Source organism: Saimiri boliviensis, chromosome 5, assembly GCF_048565385.1.
Source record: "Saimiri boliviensis isolate mSaiBol1 chromosome 5, mSaiBol1.pri, whole genome shotgun sequence".
NCBI classification, from domain to species: Eukaryota; Metazoa; Chordata; class Mammalia; order Primates; family Cebidae; genus Saimiri; species Saimiri boliviensis.
Genome location: NC_133453.1, coordinates 10,634,272 through 10,654,546, shown reverse-complemented (window position 1 = coordinate 10,654,546; position 20,275 = coordinate 10,634,272). Strand labels below are relative to the sequence as shown.

Genomic DNA, 20,275 nt, shown 5'->3' with positions numbered 1-20,275 from the left:
CATACAGTTGACAAATGCATCTTGGGGACTGACATTTTCCAAGTCAGGTCCTCCCTGGGGGCCAAGGGGAGGTGGTCACTACTCTGAGGGGACGCAGCCTACATCGGGGGTGGCTCCTAGGTGAGCAGGATATGGCTCAATGGAGCAAAGATGTCTCCCTTGGCCCTCAGCCCCCAGGCCGTGAGCAGCTGCACTCAGCATTGTGGGGAACTCAGGACAGAGAATGGCCCAGGCCAGAGCCTAGCAGTTCACAGCTGCCAGGAGCTCCCTGGAGGTCAGCAGACACCGAGAACCCAGGAGAATCCACCCTGGGAGAGTCACAGTCGCCCTACCGGAGGTCAGAGAAGGGAGGGAAGGGCCACCCGTGGAGGACGGCCCACCTCTAGAGACTGGCCCTGTGTCTTCAGCCCCTCAGTGGTCAGCAGACCTCTTGTGCTGGGCCCCTCACCCTCATGTATGCACAGGAGCCAGGGCCTGTGGAAGCCACTGCCGTGTCACGGTGGCCGTGGGACAAGGTAGCGGGGGCAGGGTGGGTATGTGGGGTCTGTGCAGCCTGGCTGCTGCCACGGAGAACCAAGGACCCACGTGGATGCAGGGGAGTGGGAACTAGACCCCAAGGGTCTCGCTCCTGGTCACCCAGACAGGCCCAGCTGTGCTCCTGAGCAGCGAGGGCCACTCCCTGCAGCCCCACACTTGGTGGCCAGGTGGCTGCTGAGGAGACCAAGATTGCTGGGTGACCTGGCAGGGGCCATCTGAGGCCTGCTCTTCTCTGGGGCCGGTAAGCTTAGTCCAAGACAAGGTCACACAGCATCACATGAATCTATTTATTTGGCGAATCAGGTTAATCAAGTCATTTTTTTTTTTCCAGTGCAAACCCTCCGTCCCTCCTGTGCCACTGGGCTCTGCTGCCAGTCATGGGGTGGACTGAGCTGCTGCTGCCTGGGTCCAGACTCTCGGCCCTCCTGCCGAGCAGCCGTAGTGGTCTGCAGCATAGATCTGCACCCGCTGCCACAGATACTTGGGACAGTTTGGGTCCCCAAGGAGAAGAGACCCTTCTTCCCACCACGTTTCGGGATGGGTCAGGGTCACCAGGGCCTACCCACAGGTCCATAGTTGTCACATCACACTGAGACTGCTGATGCCCTCCAAGGACCTACCCCTTATGGTCACACAGCTCATGGGTCCTGGCTCCCCTCGCTGACCCACCCTACATGATCAGTTCCTCTCAGCGGTCTAGAGCCTTTCTGTCACCTGGACACAGTCATGCTGCACAGAGATAAGATTTCACGTTTGGACATCGCTGTGGATGACGGGTGGTCAGGTCCACCCACCCCTCTCTCTTAGGAAGCCACTCTGACCTTAAGCACATGGCTAGACCCAAGTGCATACGAAGGGCACCACTCAGCTCCAACAGGCAGCGTCCCAGCTCCTCGTGCAAAGAAAGAAGTGGGAGGAGGGTGGTCCCTAAATCCGTCCCCCAAGGACTCTGATCCAAACCAGACAAATGCCCTGTTGCATGCGAAAGTCTGGATTCCTCAGAGTATCATGGGTGTGTCTCTGTCTAGGGTAGCCCAGGGACAAGGCAGCCTGCAGGCAAGGAGAGGAGTATCTGGGGCTTGGGGCAGCCAGGCAGTCTTACCTCTGGGTCTGCAGAGCCTGACTCTGCGGCTGCGGTTCCTACAGACCCAGCCCAGGGGCCTGAGCCTCTGATCCGGGTCCCTCTGGTCGGTCTGGTCACTCCTCCACATCCACTTCCACCCCTTCATTGATGCTTTCCTCCTCACCCTTCCCTCCATCCACCTAGGAGGAGGTGCACAGAGCGCCACCTGAGCACACAGCAGCGGGGGCTGCTCCTGAGAAGGCGGCTCCTGCCGCTCCATGGCTCCTAGACCGGCCGGGAAAGGCTCTCAGGCGGGAAGCAGCTCAGCCAGGCTCCCCACGCATCCTGCACTCCCTGCAGGCTTCAAGCCTAGGGCCATCGCCCAGCTTCCCTCCTCCTCCTCTTCCTTTTCCTCCTCCTCTGCCAGTCCAGGTTTATCCAAATCCCTCTCTCCTCCCTGTCCTGCCGCCACCCCTCCCGAGCCCTTCCCACCTCCCCACATGGGTCCAGATCCTACAGTAGACCGCAGTTGCTTTTCCTTCTAAAGACCTTGCTCACATGAAGTCTCATCAGTTACTCGTCATCCCACTCACTCTGCCGTGCAAACCGCCCCACAACTGATCCTTCTCATCATTTCATTCTCCAGGGCAGCTGAGTCATCAGAAGTCTTCCGCTGTCACTGTGCACTCCTCCTCCAGGTCCTTAGAGAAGCCATCCAGGCGTGACTCAGTTGTTTACAGTTTCCTGGGAACTGCAGGGACTCCCCACCTTGCCTTCTTTCTCAAGCCTCCCAGCCCCCCACCCCACTTGTGCCTGGCTGCCTTATCTTCTCCCTCCCAGCTGCCAGGGAGGGACAGCTCCACAGGCAGTGCCACGGGTGCCAGCTGCCCAGCCAGGATGCAGGTGAACAAGACCTCCTCCACCCTCATATGGTGGAACCAAGGCAGGCCTGATTCTTTGCCATTGTTTTCAAGGAAACTAGTGTCATGAGCAACTTCCCAACCTGTTTAAGACAGAAAGCGAGTCAGGGGTCTCCCACTGCCTCTCCTCACCCTGGGCCAGCACCAACACTCTATGCCGTGGCCACCCTGATGGTGATGGGGGAGGGGCTGTCTGCTTCCTTCCCCAGGAGTGTCCTGTCCCGTCACGGCTCTTGGATGTCATTCACACCACTCTCAGTCATTCTGCAGCCTTCTCATGGGCACAGAAAGGTCCGGCTGGCTTCCTTCACCTTTCTGAGGCCCACTGGAAACTTGGGTGATCCACACATGCTTGCCCAGCCCCAAACACCACCCCCACTTGCTGCCATCTCAGTGAGGCTTTTGGCAACACAGCTCCAGAAGGGACTGGAAAACGTAAGCCTGCTCCGTCCCGGGACACCCAAACTAAAAAGGAGCTTCATTCATCCCTACCACCCTACCTCTGCCCAGGACACTCTCCCCCATAACTGACTCTCTTAGTTCCCCCCTCTACCTCCTGTCTTTCTCTTTCTTTTCAGAACCTCCAAGTCTAAGAGAAAAATGAGGAGAGTTGGAAAGACCTTGTTCACATGGTCCATTCTCTTTCTTAATTCTTCTGGTCTATAGTTTTTGGACTCAGAAATCAATAATTCACCTGGTTTGGGGGTTCTTCAGAGATCCCTGAACACTGGGTGGTACATGTGGAGCTGTCTGGGCACTGGAAAAAGGTCTTTGGGGTATAATGAGCAAAGCTGGCACTCAATGGGCATCAAAGAGAAGCATATCAGTGAAGATGGCCTGGATCATCCCACCACACTGAAACCCTGGAACACGATATCCATTACCAGAATTCAGAGTCAGGGCTTCCTTCCCTGAGTAGGGTGTCCTTCCCTTAGCCCCGGGAGATCATAGTGTCCTGCAGGACCCTGGAAGGCCGGTGGGCTTTGATGTTCATGCGGAATTCCTCGATGACAAAGTAGTAGCAGAAAACATCCAGGCAGCAGTTGATGTTGGAGAAACACATGGACAGTTGCAAGAAGAAGCTGATCCTCTGCCTGGCTCTGCAGTCCACGATAAAGCCGTTCCTCACCAGGAACTGCAGGAAGAACCCCAGGTGAACTGGGAGGAAGGAGACCACAAAGACAGCCAGGCTGACTGCAATGGTGTAGATGCAGGCTCTCTGCTGCACCCAGTCCTGGGTGTGGTCGCGGCGGCCCAGCAGGATGTGGATGCTCCTGGAGGAGCAGAAGCCCATGATACCCATGGGAAGGAGGAAGCCAAACACCTCCAGCGGGAAGACCACCTTCGCACTCCAGGTACTGTCAGACATGTTGTGGAAGCACATGTAATTCTCCACTGTCCCATGGAAACTATAGACAGGGATGCTCCCAGTCCACACCAGGACCCAGATGGTACAGCAGATCCCAAAGGTCTTCCCGGGGGACCGGAGGTGGTTGGCCAGGAGTGGGTACCGAATGGCCAAGAACCGGTCCATGCTGATGAAGCAGATGGTAAAGACGCTTCCGTACATGCTGATGAAATAGAGGCACTCCACCAGGGTGCACAGGGACGGGAAGGGGGGCCGCACATGGGACAGGACCATCTTGAACGGGAGGGAGAGCACCAGCAGGAGGTCAAAGACTGCCAGGTTGATCATGTAGATGGAGGTGGCAGCGTAATCGGGCCACCTCTTCTTCAGGAAGGAGCTGAAGCCGAAGATGGCCACCAGGTTGAGAAGCAGGCCCAGGAGGAAGGTGGGGATGTGGACTGTCAACTGCAGGGTTTTCATCAGCTCGTTCACGCCCTCGAAGGAGCAGTCCCCGCTGGTGTTTGGCTGGCTCATGTTTCTTCCTACGACACCAGCAATAGATCAGATGGGACTCCTTTCACTCTCTTGAAGTGATAGATTCAAATGACTTGGTCAAGAATAACAAACACCTCCTGGCATCACACAGCAATTCATGCCCATTGAATCACAACTAGAACACAGAAAAGAAAAATGCCCTTGAGTGCTGCTGGCCAGACGCAACCACTGTTACTTTTCGTGCATATCAGTCCAGACTCCCTTTCTCACTCTCTTTCTACCATACTCACATTTTTCTTTTACAAATATGGAGCCCTGCTGTGCATGGACAGCTGTCTTTTAAATCAGAACTCCTTTCGTTGAAAGAAGTAACAACATATATCCCAACCCAACAGGCTTTGGCAAAGAGAGAATGTCACAGAATGGAAAACATGAAAACTAGTGTAGGGCTGACTTCAGGAGCAGCTGGATCAGGGATTCAAATGCTGTTTCCAGGGTTCAGTTCCTCTTGTTCCTTCTGTCTTCCCCCACCCACCTTCCTGATGGTTGGACAGAGTTGACCTGCAATGAGGAGTGATTGACACCAGAGCATCGCATTACCCCGGACACAGTAGTTGGTTAACTCATTGGTTCAGGGGCAGACATTTGACTCTCCAAGAGGCCATGATAAGCCACACAACTTTTGCTTGGGTTTGCAGGCAGAGGGTCGGAGTCTCGTTAGGGATTCATAGTTGCCAGGATATGAGGTCTACAGCGGCTGCAGCCTCGTGTACTCCAAAGAGAAAACCAGACAGACAATGGAGACGTGGGAGAAAGGGGATTCCCAGAGGGAATGAAGCACGGGCCTGAGGTCTCCACCGGGCCTTTAGTCAGGCAGAAAATGAGAAGCGGCCTCAGAGACAAGTGGACCAAGGCTGTAGCTATGGTCGCACACGGGTGTGGTCTGAGCCTGGGCGATTTGGGATGAGGGGGTGAGTGCCATTATGGTGTTCTGTATCAAGGTATGGAGTTCTGGAGCAAGACAGAACCAAGTGTTCAACCCAGGCCTCCAGAACAGAGGCTGCTAGAAAGAGGATTCAAATATGACCCAGCTTCTACCCTCTCCCCACCCCCCACCTCTGCCCCCCTCCTCACTCCCTCCTTTCTCACCCACTCTTCCCTCTCCCCACAAGCGAGGCCACACTGCTGGTGTACTCGACTTTGACTGGTCTTAGACACGGAACGTGCCACATTCACTAGTGCACAGGACCACGGCGTTGGCCTGGCATCTTCCTTAACTGCTTTGGCAGGAAGCAGCTGGGTGAGCAAGTACAGCCAGGTCCTGCCGTGAGACCTGCCTCCCTGTGCTGCGCTCACCTTCCATGACTTCTCGCCTAACAGGGGCGGAGATCCCAAGATGTCGATGCAGCAGGGAGGAGACATCAGCATGGACTCCCACCAGAGCATCCTGTGCTAGTGACCACTGCAGCTATTATTTTTTATTATTATTATTATTTTGAAATGGAGTCTCCCTTTGTCGCCCAGGCTGGAGTGCAATGGGGCGATCTCAGCTCACTGCAACCTCTGCCTCCTGAGTTCAAGTGATTCTCCTGCCTCAGCCTCCTGTGTAGCTGGGATTACAGGCATACGCCACCACATCTGGCGAATTTTTTGTATTTTTAGTAGAGATGAGGTTTCACCATGTTAGCCAGGCTGGTCTCGAACTCCTGACCTCAGGTAATCTGCCCACTTCGGCCTCTCTCCCAAAGTGCTGGGATTACAGGCAGGAGCCACTGCACCTGGTCCTGCAACTTCTGTTACTAATAAAAGCTTCCATTATTCATTGTTTTTCACAGCTCCTGTTATTAATTTTGAAAGTATTCCATGCACTCAATAAGATATTCAAAGAGAACAAAAGAACATACATAAGGAAGTCGGCCTCCATTGTACCCTAAGGCCTCAACTGTCCTTTCCAGAGGCAGCCATGGCTTACAGCTTCTTGCATAATCCTCCCAGACATTTTCTCAATATACGCTTATATGCAAATACATGCATGCATACGTATACATGTATGACTTCTTTAAAATTTGGAAATAATATGCCTGCAGCTCCTATCTCTGGCTTTTTCACTCAACAATGTTTCTTGGGCATTGGTCTACATCAGCATATGTGAATGTCTTGTTTGCCTCCCGTGGTGTAGGTATACCAAAACTCATTTGGCCAGCAGCCTATTGATAAACATTTAGGTTTCGAGTGTTTTACCAGGAAACAGTGAATTCCACAATAAGCATTCCTGTGACTTATTTCTTTGCTGTGCAGCTATTGCTAACAGAATTCTCATTCTGCTATTGTTTCTCATCACTACTGGGAGTCTGTGAGAGGAAAAAATTGGGGTATTTTTTAAGATCTTACATGGAATACCATTCCCAAGCCCTCTGATCCCTAATGAAAACGAAAACAGACAGACAGATAGATAATTTATTTTTGAGACGGAGTCTCACTTTGTCACCCACGCTGGAGTGCAATGGCATGATTTTGGCTCACTGTAACCTCTGCCTCCCGGGTTCAAGCAATTCTCCTGTCTCAACCTCCCAAGTAGCTGGAACTACAGGCATCCGCCACCACACCTGGCTAATTTTTGTATTTTTAGTAGAGACGGGGTTTCACTATATTGGTCAGGCTGGTCTCAAACCCCTGACCTCAGGTGATCCACCCGCCTACATATGGAAATTTATAGGTACATAGATATATCATCCATTGAGCACTATGCACTAAACATTTAACGTACATTACTTGATTTGGTGGCTTTCCAAAGATTCTGTGCTTTCCAAGGTGTTAACTTTTCTCATGGATTTATGTCATTAGAGATCTAGGAAAATGTACTTCCTCATATTCAAAGCCTTGGTGTCCTGTGGTTTGTGGGACAGTTTGTGCGGGAGAAACTGCTCCTCCTCAGGATCTGCAAGCTGGCTGTGGCTCCTCCTCACTAAACATGCTGAAATGGCCGCAGGCCCAGCTCAAAAAATTACTAGAATAGCTTGGAACTCACAAGGTAAATTTCAAAAATGATGAGGAAGGCAGGCCAAAGCCCCGCTTTGGTCTAAACGTAAAATGTTGCAACACCAAAGAGGAAGATGGAACCAGCTTGGGGAAGTTTCCTTTAAGACCAGAAACAGCAGAAAACCAAAAACCACAAAGATAAGAGCAAATACAAGTTTCTGTTTAAAGAGATCCAGTAACATTTTGAAAAAGGAACTGAGGGCATGTCTCTCTCTGGGTCACACTCACTGATTAAGAAAAAGCAGCCACCAATGACGAAAGCTCAACACTGAGAGTCCCTTACTGTCGACTGTTACCGGCAAACTCCACGGATGAGTCCACCATATTGCTGGTGGTTCAAAGTGGCCAAGAAAAAAATCAGTGAGGCTCAAAGTCCAACCCAAACCCAGATGCAATGTGTGGCTGAATTGGGGGAATGAATGAATAACAACAGGAGAAAAATCGTCTGGCAGAAAGCACACAACCGAGGGTGCTGGGATGAGTCTACTCCGACGGTGGTAGGTATATGCATGGAAAATAGACACCATCTGGCCAACAGTATTCCCCAGTAGGATTATTCTTAAGGTCACATTTGAATTACAGACAGACTTCAAATAGAAGCTTCTCGGAGGGTAGTCTTTGAAGCCACAGAAGGCACTCTATGGTCTGGCAAGAAATGAGGTTGAAAAAAGACTGCCAGCTAATGGCAGAGTGAGTAGAGAATCTGAAAAATTAATCTGAATTCCCCCTGGAAGTCCAAGGAAACCATCTTTTTGAGTCTTTTTCAAAAAATCAGGAGCTTCACTGTAGTAAGATAAAAAGGCATCAATGTACTCCAAACTGCAGCAAGAGATGAAACAGTAGTCACCCTTCTCAAAGAAGTTTGCTAATATAAAGGCAGCCTACTCACGGGGAAGGGAGGGGAACGGGGGTGGCAACAGCAACTAGCACCATTGACCTGGGGCATGGGGCCATTCCCTCGGCAGCTCCTGTTCTGGCAAACCTGGGGGTCTACCCCAGTCAATCAATAGCACTGTAGTTGGCTGGGTGGGAGACTGAGTCCCTTCAGGTCCCCTGAGAAGCAGATGCTAAGGCAGTGTTAAATAATCCAACAGCTGAACAGGGGAAGTGCCTGTGAAGGACAGCAGGGAGAGGAGCAGGAGGCGGTGGGGTGAGCCTTCAGAACACCTTCGAGTCTGATGCTGTGGAAGGAGATGGAGAAGGAAGGCCAAGGTGGGAAGGACTCCAGACAGCAGCGCGGATCTCAGCCTGTCTTGGCCAAGCCATGGGGCATTTCTGAGCAAAGCTGCCTTTTGGAGGAGCCCCACATCATCAGAAATCACCCCAGGCTAGCGTCTCTGTCCGACTCAGGCACTGGCTAGGAGCAGCCCAAGGAGAGTGGCGTCAGCATCAACGTCACCATGGACCTGAAGCAGCAGAGCTGCGCTGACTGTGGTCGGAGCTCCCAGCGGTGGTTCTCTGGAATTCCAGGGAGGTCTCAGCAACACCCCTGAAGAGCTGCCAAGGGGCCATCCCAATGCTGCCACTGATGTCGGGATCTGGTTGATGTCACAGGCAGCAGTGGGGATGTTCCGAGTCTCCATCCCAGCAGCACCATCTGCGGAGTGCTGACTTTCTACCGTCCCCAGCAGGGATGGTGGGCGCCTTCACCTCCTAGAGGACTTGAATGGGGCCTCATCCCAGCCTCTCCAGTAGGAAATAGCACTGAGTAAGCAAAGGTCATGGGTCAAGCAAACAGCATCTGTGAATGCAGCAAAAGGACCCAAAACCATGTGAGTCAGCAGCAGCATGGTGGCTGAGAGGTGCAGCTGAATGGAACTGTGGCGTAAATGAGAACAAAACAGGAGGTGAAGTGCCATGTTTTATACAAAAGCTATGGAGAGGGCCACTCTCAGATGCCCTGCTGACACCTCTGAATGTCCTGCTGCCATGTTTAAATGTCACTAAGATAGAGCCTCACAAACATCCATGAATAAACAAACCAAGTTCCTTGGAAACCTCTGAAAAAATAATTACACCAGAAGAGGTTTGAGGGAAAAAATTTGGGTGCAGGAATTTCGTATCCAACCAGGAGTTCCTGCGTAAAGAGGGCAGAAAGCAACTCTCGGGTGGATGGGGCCTCTAGAAAAATAGTCACCTCAAAACTTTAGGGCTCCAAGATAATGACTAAGAAGAGTGTAAGGATGAAAACATCAAGGTAGAAAACTCGGGACTGAGAATTGAATTGAAAGCTCGATGGAAAGAGATGTAAGATGATGAATATAGTTACAGATTTAAAATTAAAAGAAGAAAAACACAGAAGAGATTATCTGGCTCACACCTGTAATCACAGCACTTTAGGAGGCCAAGGTTGAAGGATCACTTGAACCCAGGAGTTTGAGATCAGCCTGGGGAACATAGTGAAACCCCATCTCTACAAAAAAATACATATTTTTTAAATGAGTAGGGTGTGTTGGCTCATGCCTGTGGTCACCAGCTATTTGGAAGGTTGTGTGGGAGGATCACCTGAGCCCAGGAGTTTCAGACCAACCTGGGCAACATAGTGAAACCCCATCTCTATCAAAAAAAAAAAATTAATTAGTAGGGTGTGATGTCTCTTGTCTGTGGTCCCCAACTATTTGGGTGGCTGTGTGGGAGAATCACTGAAGCCCAGGAGTTTGAGGCTGCATGTTTGAGGCCATGATCATGCCACTGCACTCCAGCCTGGGTGACAGAGTGAGACCCTATCTCTAGGAAAAAAAAAAAGGGGGGATGATCTGAGTCCCTAGAAAGAGACAAGTTGTAATACTGTGGATAAATTAACAAAGCAGGAAGAACGTTCTTATGTTGTAGGGGCTGGGGACAATGGAGAGTGATAGTAAGTGCCTGGGGTGAAGCAAATGGCTCTATTGCTAATACTTCTGTTCTATTTTTTTACTTCAATAATTACAGAAATATGTGTCAGATTTTTGAAAACCTTAAAGTAACCACTATTAAAAATATGATGCCTACCTTCAAAATTACTAAAGAAGATGAAAAGAAACAAAACCAACTATATAGCAAAGGAGTTAATATAATAGGAAAATAAATAGCATAGAAATTACAACAATAAGTGTGAAAAATTCAAATTTTACTAACATTCTCAGTTCAATTAAAAAATAAAAGTGTTTGCTCTTATAAAAGGTGCACTTAAATGACACAAAAATGTTCAACATAAAAGTCCTGTGACAGTCTGGGTGCAGTAGCTCATGCTTGTAATCCCAGCACTTTGGGAGGCTAAGGCAGGTGGATCACCTGAGGTTGGGAGTTCAGGACCACCCTGGTCGACATGGAGAAATCCCATCTCTACCAAAAATACCAAAAAAAAAAAAAAAAAAAAGAAAAGAAAAGACAAAAAAAATTAGCCAGGCATGGTGGTGCATGCCTGTAATCCCAGCTACTTGCAAGGCTGAGGCAGGAGAATTGCTTGAACCCAGGATGCAGAGGCTGCAGTGAGCTGAGATCATGCCATTGCACTCCAGCCTGGGCAACAAGAGCAAAACTCTGTCTCAAAAAAATAAAAAGTCCTGTGATGATAGAACAGACAAATATAAACAAAAGAAAGAGAGGCAATATTTATAACTAGCATTGTAGAATTGCAGAACAAAATTGCTCATCAGGATGACTAAGCTTATTTTTATAGAATAAAATAAAAACTCAATGGTGAAGGCAAATACAGTAATCTTATATACCGAACGGTGTTGTACAAAATTACATCATGTAAAAATCTAAGAATTCAAGGAGCCATTGGCAAAAACAAATTACAGTGTCAGACTTTTATAACTGTAGATTAGAACAAAACAAATAGGCAAAATATAAATGAGGACACAGAATTATATAAATAATATGATTAATATAGTTTAATGAATGGCTCTTGGGTTTGGTTTTAAGCAAATAGGTAATCCGTTTTTTTTTCTCAAGCAGTCAAGAAATACTTGGCCAAAATTGAATTATCTACCTTACAAGAACAAAACCATCCCTTAAAAACAATGCAGAAATGATGTTGGCTACACTCTGACCACACACACACAAACCTAGAAAAAAAAATATAGCCTGGCCAGGTGCAGTGGCTCATGCCTATAATCTCAGCACTTTGGGAGGCAAAGGAGGTAGGATCGCTTGAGCCCAGGAGTTCAAGATCAACCTCATAACATAGTGAAACCTCCATCTCTAAAAAATATATATATATATTTTCTTTTTTAAATTAGCTGGGTGTGGTGGCTTGTGCCTATAGTCCCAGCTACCCAGAGGCAGGCGTTAAGGCAGGAGGATGGCTTGAACCCAGGAAGTCGAGGCTGCAGTGGGCTGTGTTCATGCCACTGCACTCTAGCCTGGGCAACAAAGTGACACCCTCCTTATATAAACCCTGTCTCAAAATAATAATAATAACAATGACTATTTAAAAATCAAGTGAGAACTACAAAACCAAATACACAAGATGTAATCAAGAATAGCAACAACTTTTTGGATTGGTTGTTTAAAAAAATAATAAGTTGACAGGATACAGCCAAAATCTATTCTCAGAGATAAATACGTTGCCCTAACTGCTTTAATTTTCTTTAAGGGAACGAAATAAATGAATTAGGCACTTAACTTGAGCATTTAGGAAAAAAATAAAGTCAGGGAAAACGAGGGAAAAAGTATAAAGATAAAAGCAGAAATAAAGGAATTAGAAAAGAGAAAATATCAGAATCAACAAATTTAATAGGTGATTCCTTCAGAGAAGAAACAATAAACAAAGCAATACATCTGTTTCTAACAACTATGATCAAGAAGACTCAGATAGTCATAACTAGAAATAAGAAAGAAGACATTAAGCTTAGTTAGAGAGAGGGGAAAAATAGAAAGAAACTGCATTACTTGTGTACCGATCTGTTTAAAAACCTTAATGTAGTTGTTGATTTGGGGGCAAAAACCTAATTTACCACAATCTATACAACGTTTGACACAAGAAGAAATAAAAGTATTGACTAGACTAATAACCATAAAAGAAACTCAGAATATTATCAAATATTACTCTTAAAATAGGCTCTAGCTTATTTCAAATTTTCAAGCAACAGATAATCCCCGGCCCCTATAAAGTACTTCAGAACATAATATTAATGAATTTCTATTAAACTAACTTATCCAAATATCAAAACTCAGCACAAAAGAGACAAAGTTGCTCAAATACAATCATGAATACATATGTAAACATCTTAATTAAAATATTACCAGGTAGAATTCGGTACATTATCATTATAAATCATCATGACAAATCAGATTTACTATAGAAATTTAAGATAGTTTCAGTGTTAGGAAATCAATTCATATTGTGTGTCACATCATTAAAGCAAAACTAAAAAGTCATCCAATTGCATCAACGGGTTTTCAGAGTTATCTAACTAATGGAATAGGAAAGTACTTTTTACAAAGAGTAAATTGCTCACTCACACAAATGGCCACTTTGTATTTAATGGTAAAATAATAAGAACTTTCTTATTGAACTCAGACATTTACTAACATCCAGAAATCTCAGACAATGCCCTAACACATTTAACATGAACAAGAATAAATGAGCCATTTCCAAGAAATCAATAATACAAAAGGAAAGCTTAGTTAAGAAGTTATGTTGAGACTGTCAGTTAACAATTTGGGAGTAAAAACCAACTTAGAGTCTCATCCTACACAGCATCTCAAAATAAATTCCAAATTCATTAAGGAATTAAATCTCAAAACAATCAAACCATAGAAAAACTCAACAAAAATTTAATAAATAACTTATAAAAAAATCTCTAAAGGGAAAAGCTCTTTGTCAACGTAGTAAAACTGAAAAGCAAAAAAACAGAAAATAAACTGGACTGGTCTGGTGGCACAGAAATTTAAAAACAATTCTTCCTGCTAAAAAATCTTAACATCAAATAATATACTTGAAGAAACAAAACACAACCAGTGTTGGACAAATGATGTTCTTTCTCTATGAAGAGTATATAAAAATGAATAATATCAAGACCAACAACAGAACAACGAGCAGTGACATAGGCAGTTCCCAGAAGAGGATTTATAAAGAGATAACATCTTTGCTTATCAAATTTAACACAGAATTTGTCAAGGGTTCTGTGAAATCAGTCACCAATATGCTGGTAAGCGTACAAATTAGCACACAACTTTAGGGATTTGATAACTTCTATTACAAGCCATGAAAACCATAGGCCTTCCATCCAGTGATTCTGAGAATTCGCCTTAAGTAAATCACACGAAAGAAGAAAAGTTGTGGGCCGGGCGCGGTGGCTCAAGCCTGTAATCCCAGCACTTTGGGAGGCCGAGGCGGGTGGATCACGAGGTCAAGAGATCGAGACCATCCTGATCAACAAGGTGAAACCCCGTCTCTACTAAAAATACAAAAAAATTAGCTGGGCATGGTGGCACATGCCTGTAATCCCAGCTACTCAGGAGGCTGAGGCAGGAGAATTGCCTGAACCCAGGAGGCGGAGGTTGCGGTGAGCCGAGATCGCACCATTGCACTCCAGCCTGGGCAAGAAGAGCGAAACTCCGTCTCAAAAAAAAAAAAAAAAAAAAAAAAAGAAGAAGAAAAGTTGCATACAAAAATATGTCCACCTTGGCATTTCTTCTTCGTCTTCTTTGCCTCAATGTATTACCACATCACATTTTTTCTAATAGTAAAAAATACATACACACATTTACATGCCAACAAGAGGTTAATTTCACTATGGTAAACTTACTCAATAGAAAATTTTTCTGTCTGACTGTTATGTTTATGCTGACTATGTTAAGTAACAAACCCACAAACTACAGAATTAGACATTCAGAATGATTTCAATTGCGATTAAAATTTTTAAAGCTCACGCAGAGAGGGGGAAAAGAAACCCCTAAAAAAAGATTTCTACATGCCAACCAGTGGTTGCATTCTAGCAGTTGGATGGTGGCTGATTTAAAAGTCTTTTATCTTTGTATCTCTCTCTTTTTTTTTTTTTTGGTGTGTTTTTCTAATTAATTAATGATCATATGAAAACTTGAGATTATATATATATATACATATACATACCTATATATATAATGCTTGGCGGGGGAAAAGGAGACCAGTAAGGATACCTTTCAATTTTTTCCTTTTACATCATAGAAACAGCTTGTGGTCTGGGTTTGTTTTTGAGGCACGGCAGGTAGAAGGTTAACACAAAATTTAAAGGCACGCACTGAATTCACTGAAGCTCAGCTGATGAGGTGTGACCTTGCAGGGCCAGAGATGAGCATTTCAAGATGGGACTTGGGAGCAAAGCATGAGGTGAGAGAGAGATGTGGAGATGTCAAGTGGGACAGCAAGTCCCACCCAAATGATGAGAGAGCAGCAACAAGAACCCGATTCATGATTTTAAAAATAATTGAAAAATAAACAAGTTTCCTCTGCTCACAGGTCAGCCATCACATCATAAAAACGTGTGTTACATAAGCAGTAAAGGACAATACAAAAGAGACAAAATGCCAGCTTCACAATGAAGAGTGGGTGAAGGGGAGAAAAGAGATTTCAAACATAATTTCCCCAAAGCTTGGCAAGCTATCAATAGAAACAAGAAGTTAAAATGTAAATATTTTCCAAATTGAATACTTAGGTTAAATTACTTTCTCTATTTTAACGGGACAAAAGGAAGAGAGAATTCGCAGTAGAAACCAAAAATCAAAAAACCGTGATATCTCAACATAGAAAGCGGAGGAGTGACCCCACAGAGGTTTATGCAAATATTATAAACAATGGTTAATACTCCCTATGTTAATCTATTAAAACCAACCAGCAATTTTAAAAAATTCGATCATCTTTTGTCAATGAAAAGCATCAAGAAAAGGAAAAGACACAGAGTAAAATGACAGCATAAGCTTTGGTTTATCAGGCACATTTTGTGCTAGAAAGGAAGGGAATAGAACAAAGTAATTTTTTTTTTTTTTTTTTTTTTTTTTTTTTTTTTAGTAAAAAGCATTGAGAAAGTAACATGGGGACTCCACAGGAGTAAAAGTTGCAATAAAGAATGAAAACATAAAACATTCTATTTCTGTTCCAATTATCATAGCAAACAAGTACATGATGTGACCACGTCAGAAATGCAACAGAAACAAGGAGAAACAGAAATACAGTGTAGCTGGAGCTTTTAGTGCCCCTCTTATAGAACATCCATGACCAAATAGAGAATATTAGAGTTCTGCGCAACCCAATTAACAAGGTGGACTAGCAGATCAGGAAGAAGACCGTCGTAAATCAAGGCACTATGCTCTCTTTAGAAGACCAGAAGGTCTTTTACAAAATTGATCCCATTCCCGAGCCCAGGCAAGTCCCCAACAGCAAGGGCGATATTACACTCCTCATTCTCAGACCGCAAAGAAAATAGCTGTTTGTTGGTCCTGACCTCTTAGCTGCAGTGCCGTGATATTAATAATACTTAATAGACATTTCTATGCATTCTCTTACGTAGCCTCTTAACATGTGAGTCAAGAGACAAAATCAGATGTACATTGCTTAAAGAAACAACATTTATACACAAAACACAAATGCAGTCACCTCTTAAATGAAAGTGGGAATTCCTAAGTGTTCTTTTAAACAGGAAAGAGAGATATAAGGTGAACCAAGGCTACACTCAGTGATCCTGGAAGTGGAGAGGGAACGGCCGTGGCCAGTGCACAGCTCTGATCACCCTGGGACCCGAGGCTGTCTGTCTGCGGGGCTGAACTCCGAGGGGCTAGGCAACCACAGCGTGGAAGAGCACGCAGAAAGGCCTAGAGACATTCCTAAGTCCTTGAAGGAAAGACACAAGGGCCTCCTTCCCCCAGCGCTCGTGACGTGTTTCACCCTAGGACTTTATGGGGTCAGAAGAGGAACGGGTTCCAGGTGCCGCAGAAAGCAGCCAGAGTGTCCGAGAGCTGACAAAGCAAAGCAGACTCGTCATGTGGTGAGCTCTCTGTCACCAGAGGTATGCAAGCAAAGGCAAGGAGATGCGCTTATCCAGAATGCTGTAGAGGGAATTCACACACCGCTGTGTCTTACTGATGGGTGTTTTTGGTTGTTTTTAACCCTGAAGTAGAATCTTCCTTCAATATAATGCTGTTTTCCAGGCTTTGGTGGAAAGGAGAGAAAGCACCTCACGTGTGAAGGGACTGGGTGGCGCGCAGAGGCCTTGCTTCTCCTCCTGCTCCCTCTGCTTGTGGGGCTCCGTCTCAGTTCTTCCATCCCTAAGGCCCTGTTCAGCCCTAAGCCCAGAGTCCTGGCCTCACTGTGCTGGTTCTTTTTTTTTTTTTCTTTTTTTGTAGCTAGGGTCTTGCTTTGTCACCCAGGCTGGAGTGCAGTGGCACAATCAAGTCTCACTGCAGCCTCAACTTCCCAGGTTCAAGCAATCCTCCCACTCAGCCCTTCGAGTAGCTGGGACCACAGGCATGCACCACCACATCCAACTCATTTTTTATTTTAAAATTTTATTTATTTATTTATGTTGAAATGGAGTTTCACTCTTGTTGCCCAGGCTGGAAGGCAATGGCATGATCTCGGCTCACCACAACCTCCGCCTCCCGGGTTCAAGAAGCAATTCTCCTGCCTCAGCCTCGAGAGTAGCTGGGATTACAGGCGTGTGCCACTACGTCTGGCTAATTTTGTATTTTAAGTAGAGACAGAGTTTCTCCATATTGGTCAGGGTGGTCTTGAACTCCCTACCTCAGGTGATTCACCCACCTTGGCCTCCCAAAGTGCTGAGATTACAGGTGTGAGCCACCATGCCTGGTCTAATTTTTTATGTTTTGTAGTGACGAGGTCTCACTATGTTGGCCAGGCTGGTCTCAAACTTCTGGGGTCAAGCAATTCTCCTGCCTCTGCCTCCCAAACTGCTGGGATTACAGGAGTGAGCCCGAGCGCCCGGCCCGTGCTGGCTCTTAACTGCTGACTCTACACATTCTGCAGCTGGGATTGCCGCAGCTGCCAGTGCCCCGTGGTACCCTCATCTGCTCACACCTTTGAGGACCCAGCATCCCACCTGTGGCAGCCCTGAGGTTGTGCCTGCACAGCTGAGACCTTGAAACCCACCTATGTAGCTCCACACCAGATCTACCTTCCTTCCCTCGGCGGCCTGGATTTTCCAGAGAACAGAAGCAACAGGGAGATCACAACCCAACAGAGGTTTGTGGCTGAGAAGGTGGTCCTTCCTGCAGCTGTGGGGCTGTCGTCTGCACAGAGCATTGCCGTGCAAGCCACCTCAGAGATGGTAGGGCCAGAGCTTACAAAAGCAGCATTGGCACAGCCACAGGGATGGATTCCTGGAGTTCTCCCAAAATTCCACAGTTAGAATACACAGCATATCCACCACGAACAATAGAGTGTGAATAAAGTCATCCGCCTGTGCCTGAGCTGGGCTTCTGGGCGCCACGAGGGCAAGAAGGAACAGGACACAGAGGGGACAGGGGACATAGCCACAATCTCCCAATGCCTGCATGTCGCTAGGGCTCGTGTGGGGTTGGAGTGGGGCTGGGAGAGTGGAGGGGCTGGCTTGGGAACATGAGAGGTGGCCAGCTATGTGCTCAGTGCTGTGTGGCGGGAACTCAGGACACTTCTGGGAGGTTGCCTTAATTATGCCCATTTCACAGATAAGGACAGTGAGGCACAGAGACTCTAAAGATTCTACCCAAGGTCGAACCAGGCTGTGAGGGACCAGCTGGAACTCATGTTCTCAGTCTCTCCTCCTCCCTCACACTGGCCCCCACCAGCAGCTGCCAAGCCCCCTCCTCACGTCTTTGCAAGTTAATGCTCCTCTGTCCCCTTGGACACACCCCTCCACTGCTAAAAATCCCACCCCTTCCTTCGAATGCCCATTTCCCAGCTACACCTGCATCATCCAATGTGGTCTTCCCAGTGCAGTTCCAAGTGAGTGTCTTGAAGAGTCCTCTGTGTCCCCCAAGGGGAGCGTGTCCCTGCTGTCCTGCAGCAGCCCAGGACCAGGACCTCATCCCCTTCACCTTCATCCTTGAGCCTCACATACAGTTTGCGCTTGGGAAGGTTATTGCATGAGACAGCGAGTGAAGAAATGGCTGAACGTGTGGCCTGGTCTGCTGCAGCTCCATAGTGACCGGTACTCCCTCTGGAACTGGGACAGCCGCTCAGAACCGAAGGCAAACCCTGACTTCCACGGAGCTACGGACGGCGCTTTGCCCGGCCCGGTCCCCTCATCCCCAGCACCTCGGGTAGCACGAAGCCCAGGTGAGGCCAGGCCAGCCAGACATGTCCTGACCTTGGGTTCTCCCTTGCAGGGAAGAATCTAGAATTTTCAGGGTTCTAAGCGCTGCTGTGTCTTCCCTCCCAGCCTCTCCAAGAGACACTTGGCTGGGGTTTGAGAACAATGCAGCTCTAATGTATGATAGTGACAAGGGCGCTCCCCCTCATTTGCTGCCCTCGAGCGCCCCGTGAGGAAGAAACCATGTATTGCCTCATTCCCCAGAGAGGGAAACGGAGGCTAGAGAAATGACACAGCTGGTGAGTGGGTGAGCCTGGGCTCCTAGGTCTTTCTGGTCCCCAACAAGCACTTGCTCAGAGCTGCAGGATGATCCCTGAGAGTGTGTCATCTCGGGCACCTGGTGGTTTCCCAACAGGATTCGGAGAATGGGCGACGGGCTCGGTGGAGGGCGGTGGCACGCGAGCTCCCAGCCCTGGGAAAGGTTCCCAGCCTACCTACGGGGAGGTTTCCCCACCCGACATGATGCTGCAACCCTGACTCAGATCAGGAGGAAGTTGAGGGTTCGTAGAAAAATGTCACTCGTAATCAGGGACAAACCAGGTCTGCCTGCCGCCGCTGCTGTCACGGAGGCTACCCCGAGCCTGCCTCTGCCCTGCCACCTGGGACCACTCGCTGAGCCGGGGCAGGTGTGCACAGAGCTCCTGCCCACACAAGCCCCGCTGATCTTAGGAGAATTACCTGCAGTCCACAAGAGCAAGGTCAGGTTAGAGGTGCTGTGCCTCAGTTTCTCTAAACGGCCCAGAGGCTGTTACCTGTACGTGGTCCAGTGCAGCTGAGAAGGCTGAGAGATGTCATTTCTCCTCCAGGCCTGGCTGCCAGCCTGCTCTGGGGAGTCACTTCCCCTCTCTGGGTCTTGACTTCCTTGTGAGTGAAATGAAGGGGAGGGACCAGATGCTCTTTGAGCGGCTTTAGTGTCACCCTGTCTGGCCCAGGGGCTCTGGCTCTGGGGTCTGCAGAGGTGCTGAGTGGAACTAGGGTGTGGAGATGGGGAGCAGTTTCTACGAGGGGGGTCTACACTCTTGTGCTCTCTTGGAAGATCTGCACGCCCTGCTTCCCCAGCTGCCACAAACCAAAAAACCAAAAAGCCAAAAATCACACTGCATGTGTCAAAGCCTGGGCAGCCTCTGGAAGAGAAGGCAGCCTCTCCTGCACCTCAGACGCTCTAACAGGGCCACCACGCAGAAGCAGCAGTTCTCAGCACCCGACAAAGGCCGTGGTGGCTTCCAGCACTGCGGGGGTTTAGGATCTGAAACTGCTGCCCACAGAAAGGAAAGGAGGGTGGTACTGCACGCCTTCCAGTTTAGGACTTGCATGCCCAGCCTCAGAGGAGACCTCAGCCTCCACATGTGTTTCTGCAAGAATGGTCAGTGGAGCCCCGAAGCTCCCTCAGCCTCGGCTTCTCTGTCCCAGGCCTGCACAGAGATTTGGGGCAGTCTCAGGCCTGTGGCCTCCGAGAGTGCTGCAAGCAGAGATTTCCGTGTCATCGCCCACTGTCAGGGCTGGGAGGGCTGAGACTCGCCGTGGGCCTGGGTGGCTCTTAGCTGAGAGCCCTCATAGATTCCAGCCCGTCAGGAAAGTCTGGGCCGAAACCTCCCCTGGC

The 20,275-nt window shown here is 47.8% G+C and overlaps 1 protein-coding gene across 1 annotated transcript; it reads right to left on the bottom strand.

Moving 5' to 3' along the window:
* Positions 1-735: 735 nt before the first annotated feature.
* GPR55 (G protein-coupled receptor 55) lies at positions 736-19,490 on the bottom strand. Its single transcript, XM_074398865.1, has 2 exons — positions 19,354-19,490; positions 736-4,538 (listed from the first exon to the last, which is right to left on the bottom strand). The coding sequence occupies exon 2, from the start codon at positions 4,400-4,402 to the stop codon at positions 3,452-3,454; it is 951 nt and encodes a 316-aa protein (XP_074254966.1). The 5' UTR covers positions 4,403-4,538; positions 19,354-19,490; the 3' UTR covers positions 736-3,451.
* Positions 19,491-20,275: the final 785 nt, after the last annotated feature.

Coding starts and splice junctions, on each gene's coding strand:
- GPR55 (XM_074398865.1), bottom strand. CDS start 4,402: ATGAGCCAGCCAAACACCAGCGGGGACTGCTCCTTCGAGGGCGTGAAC.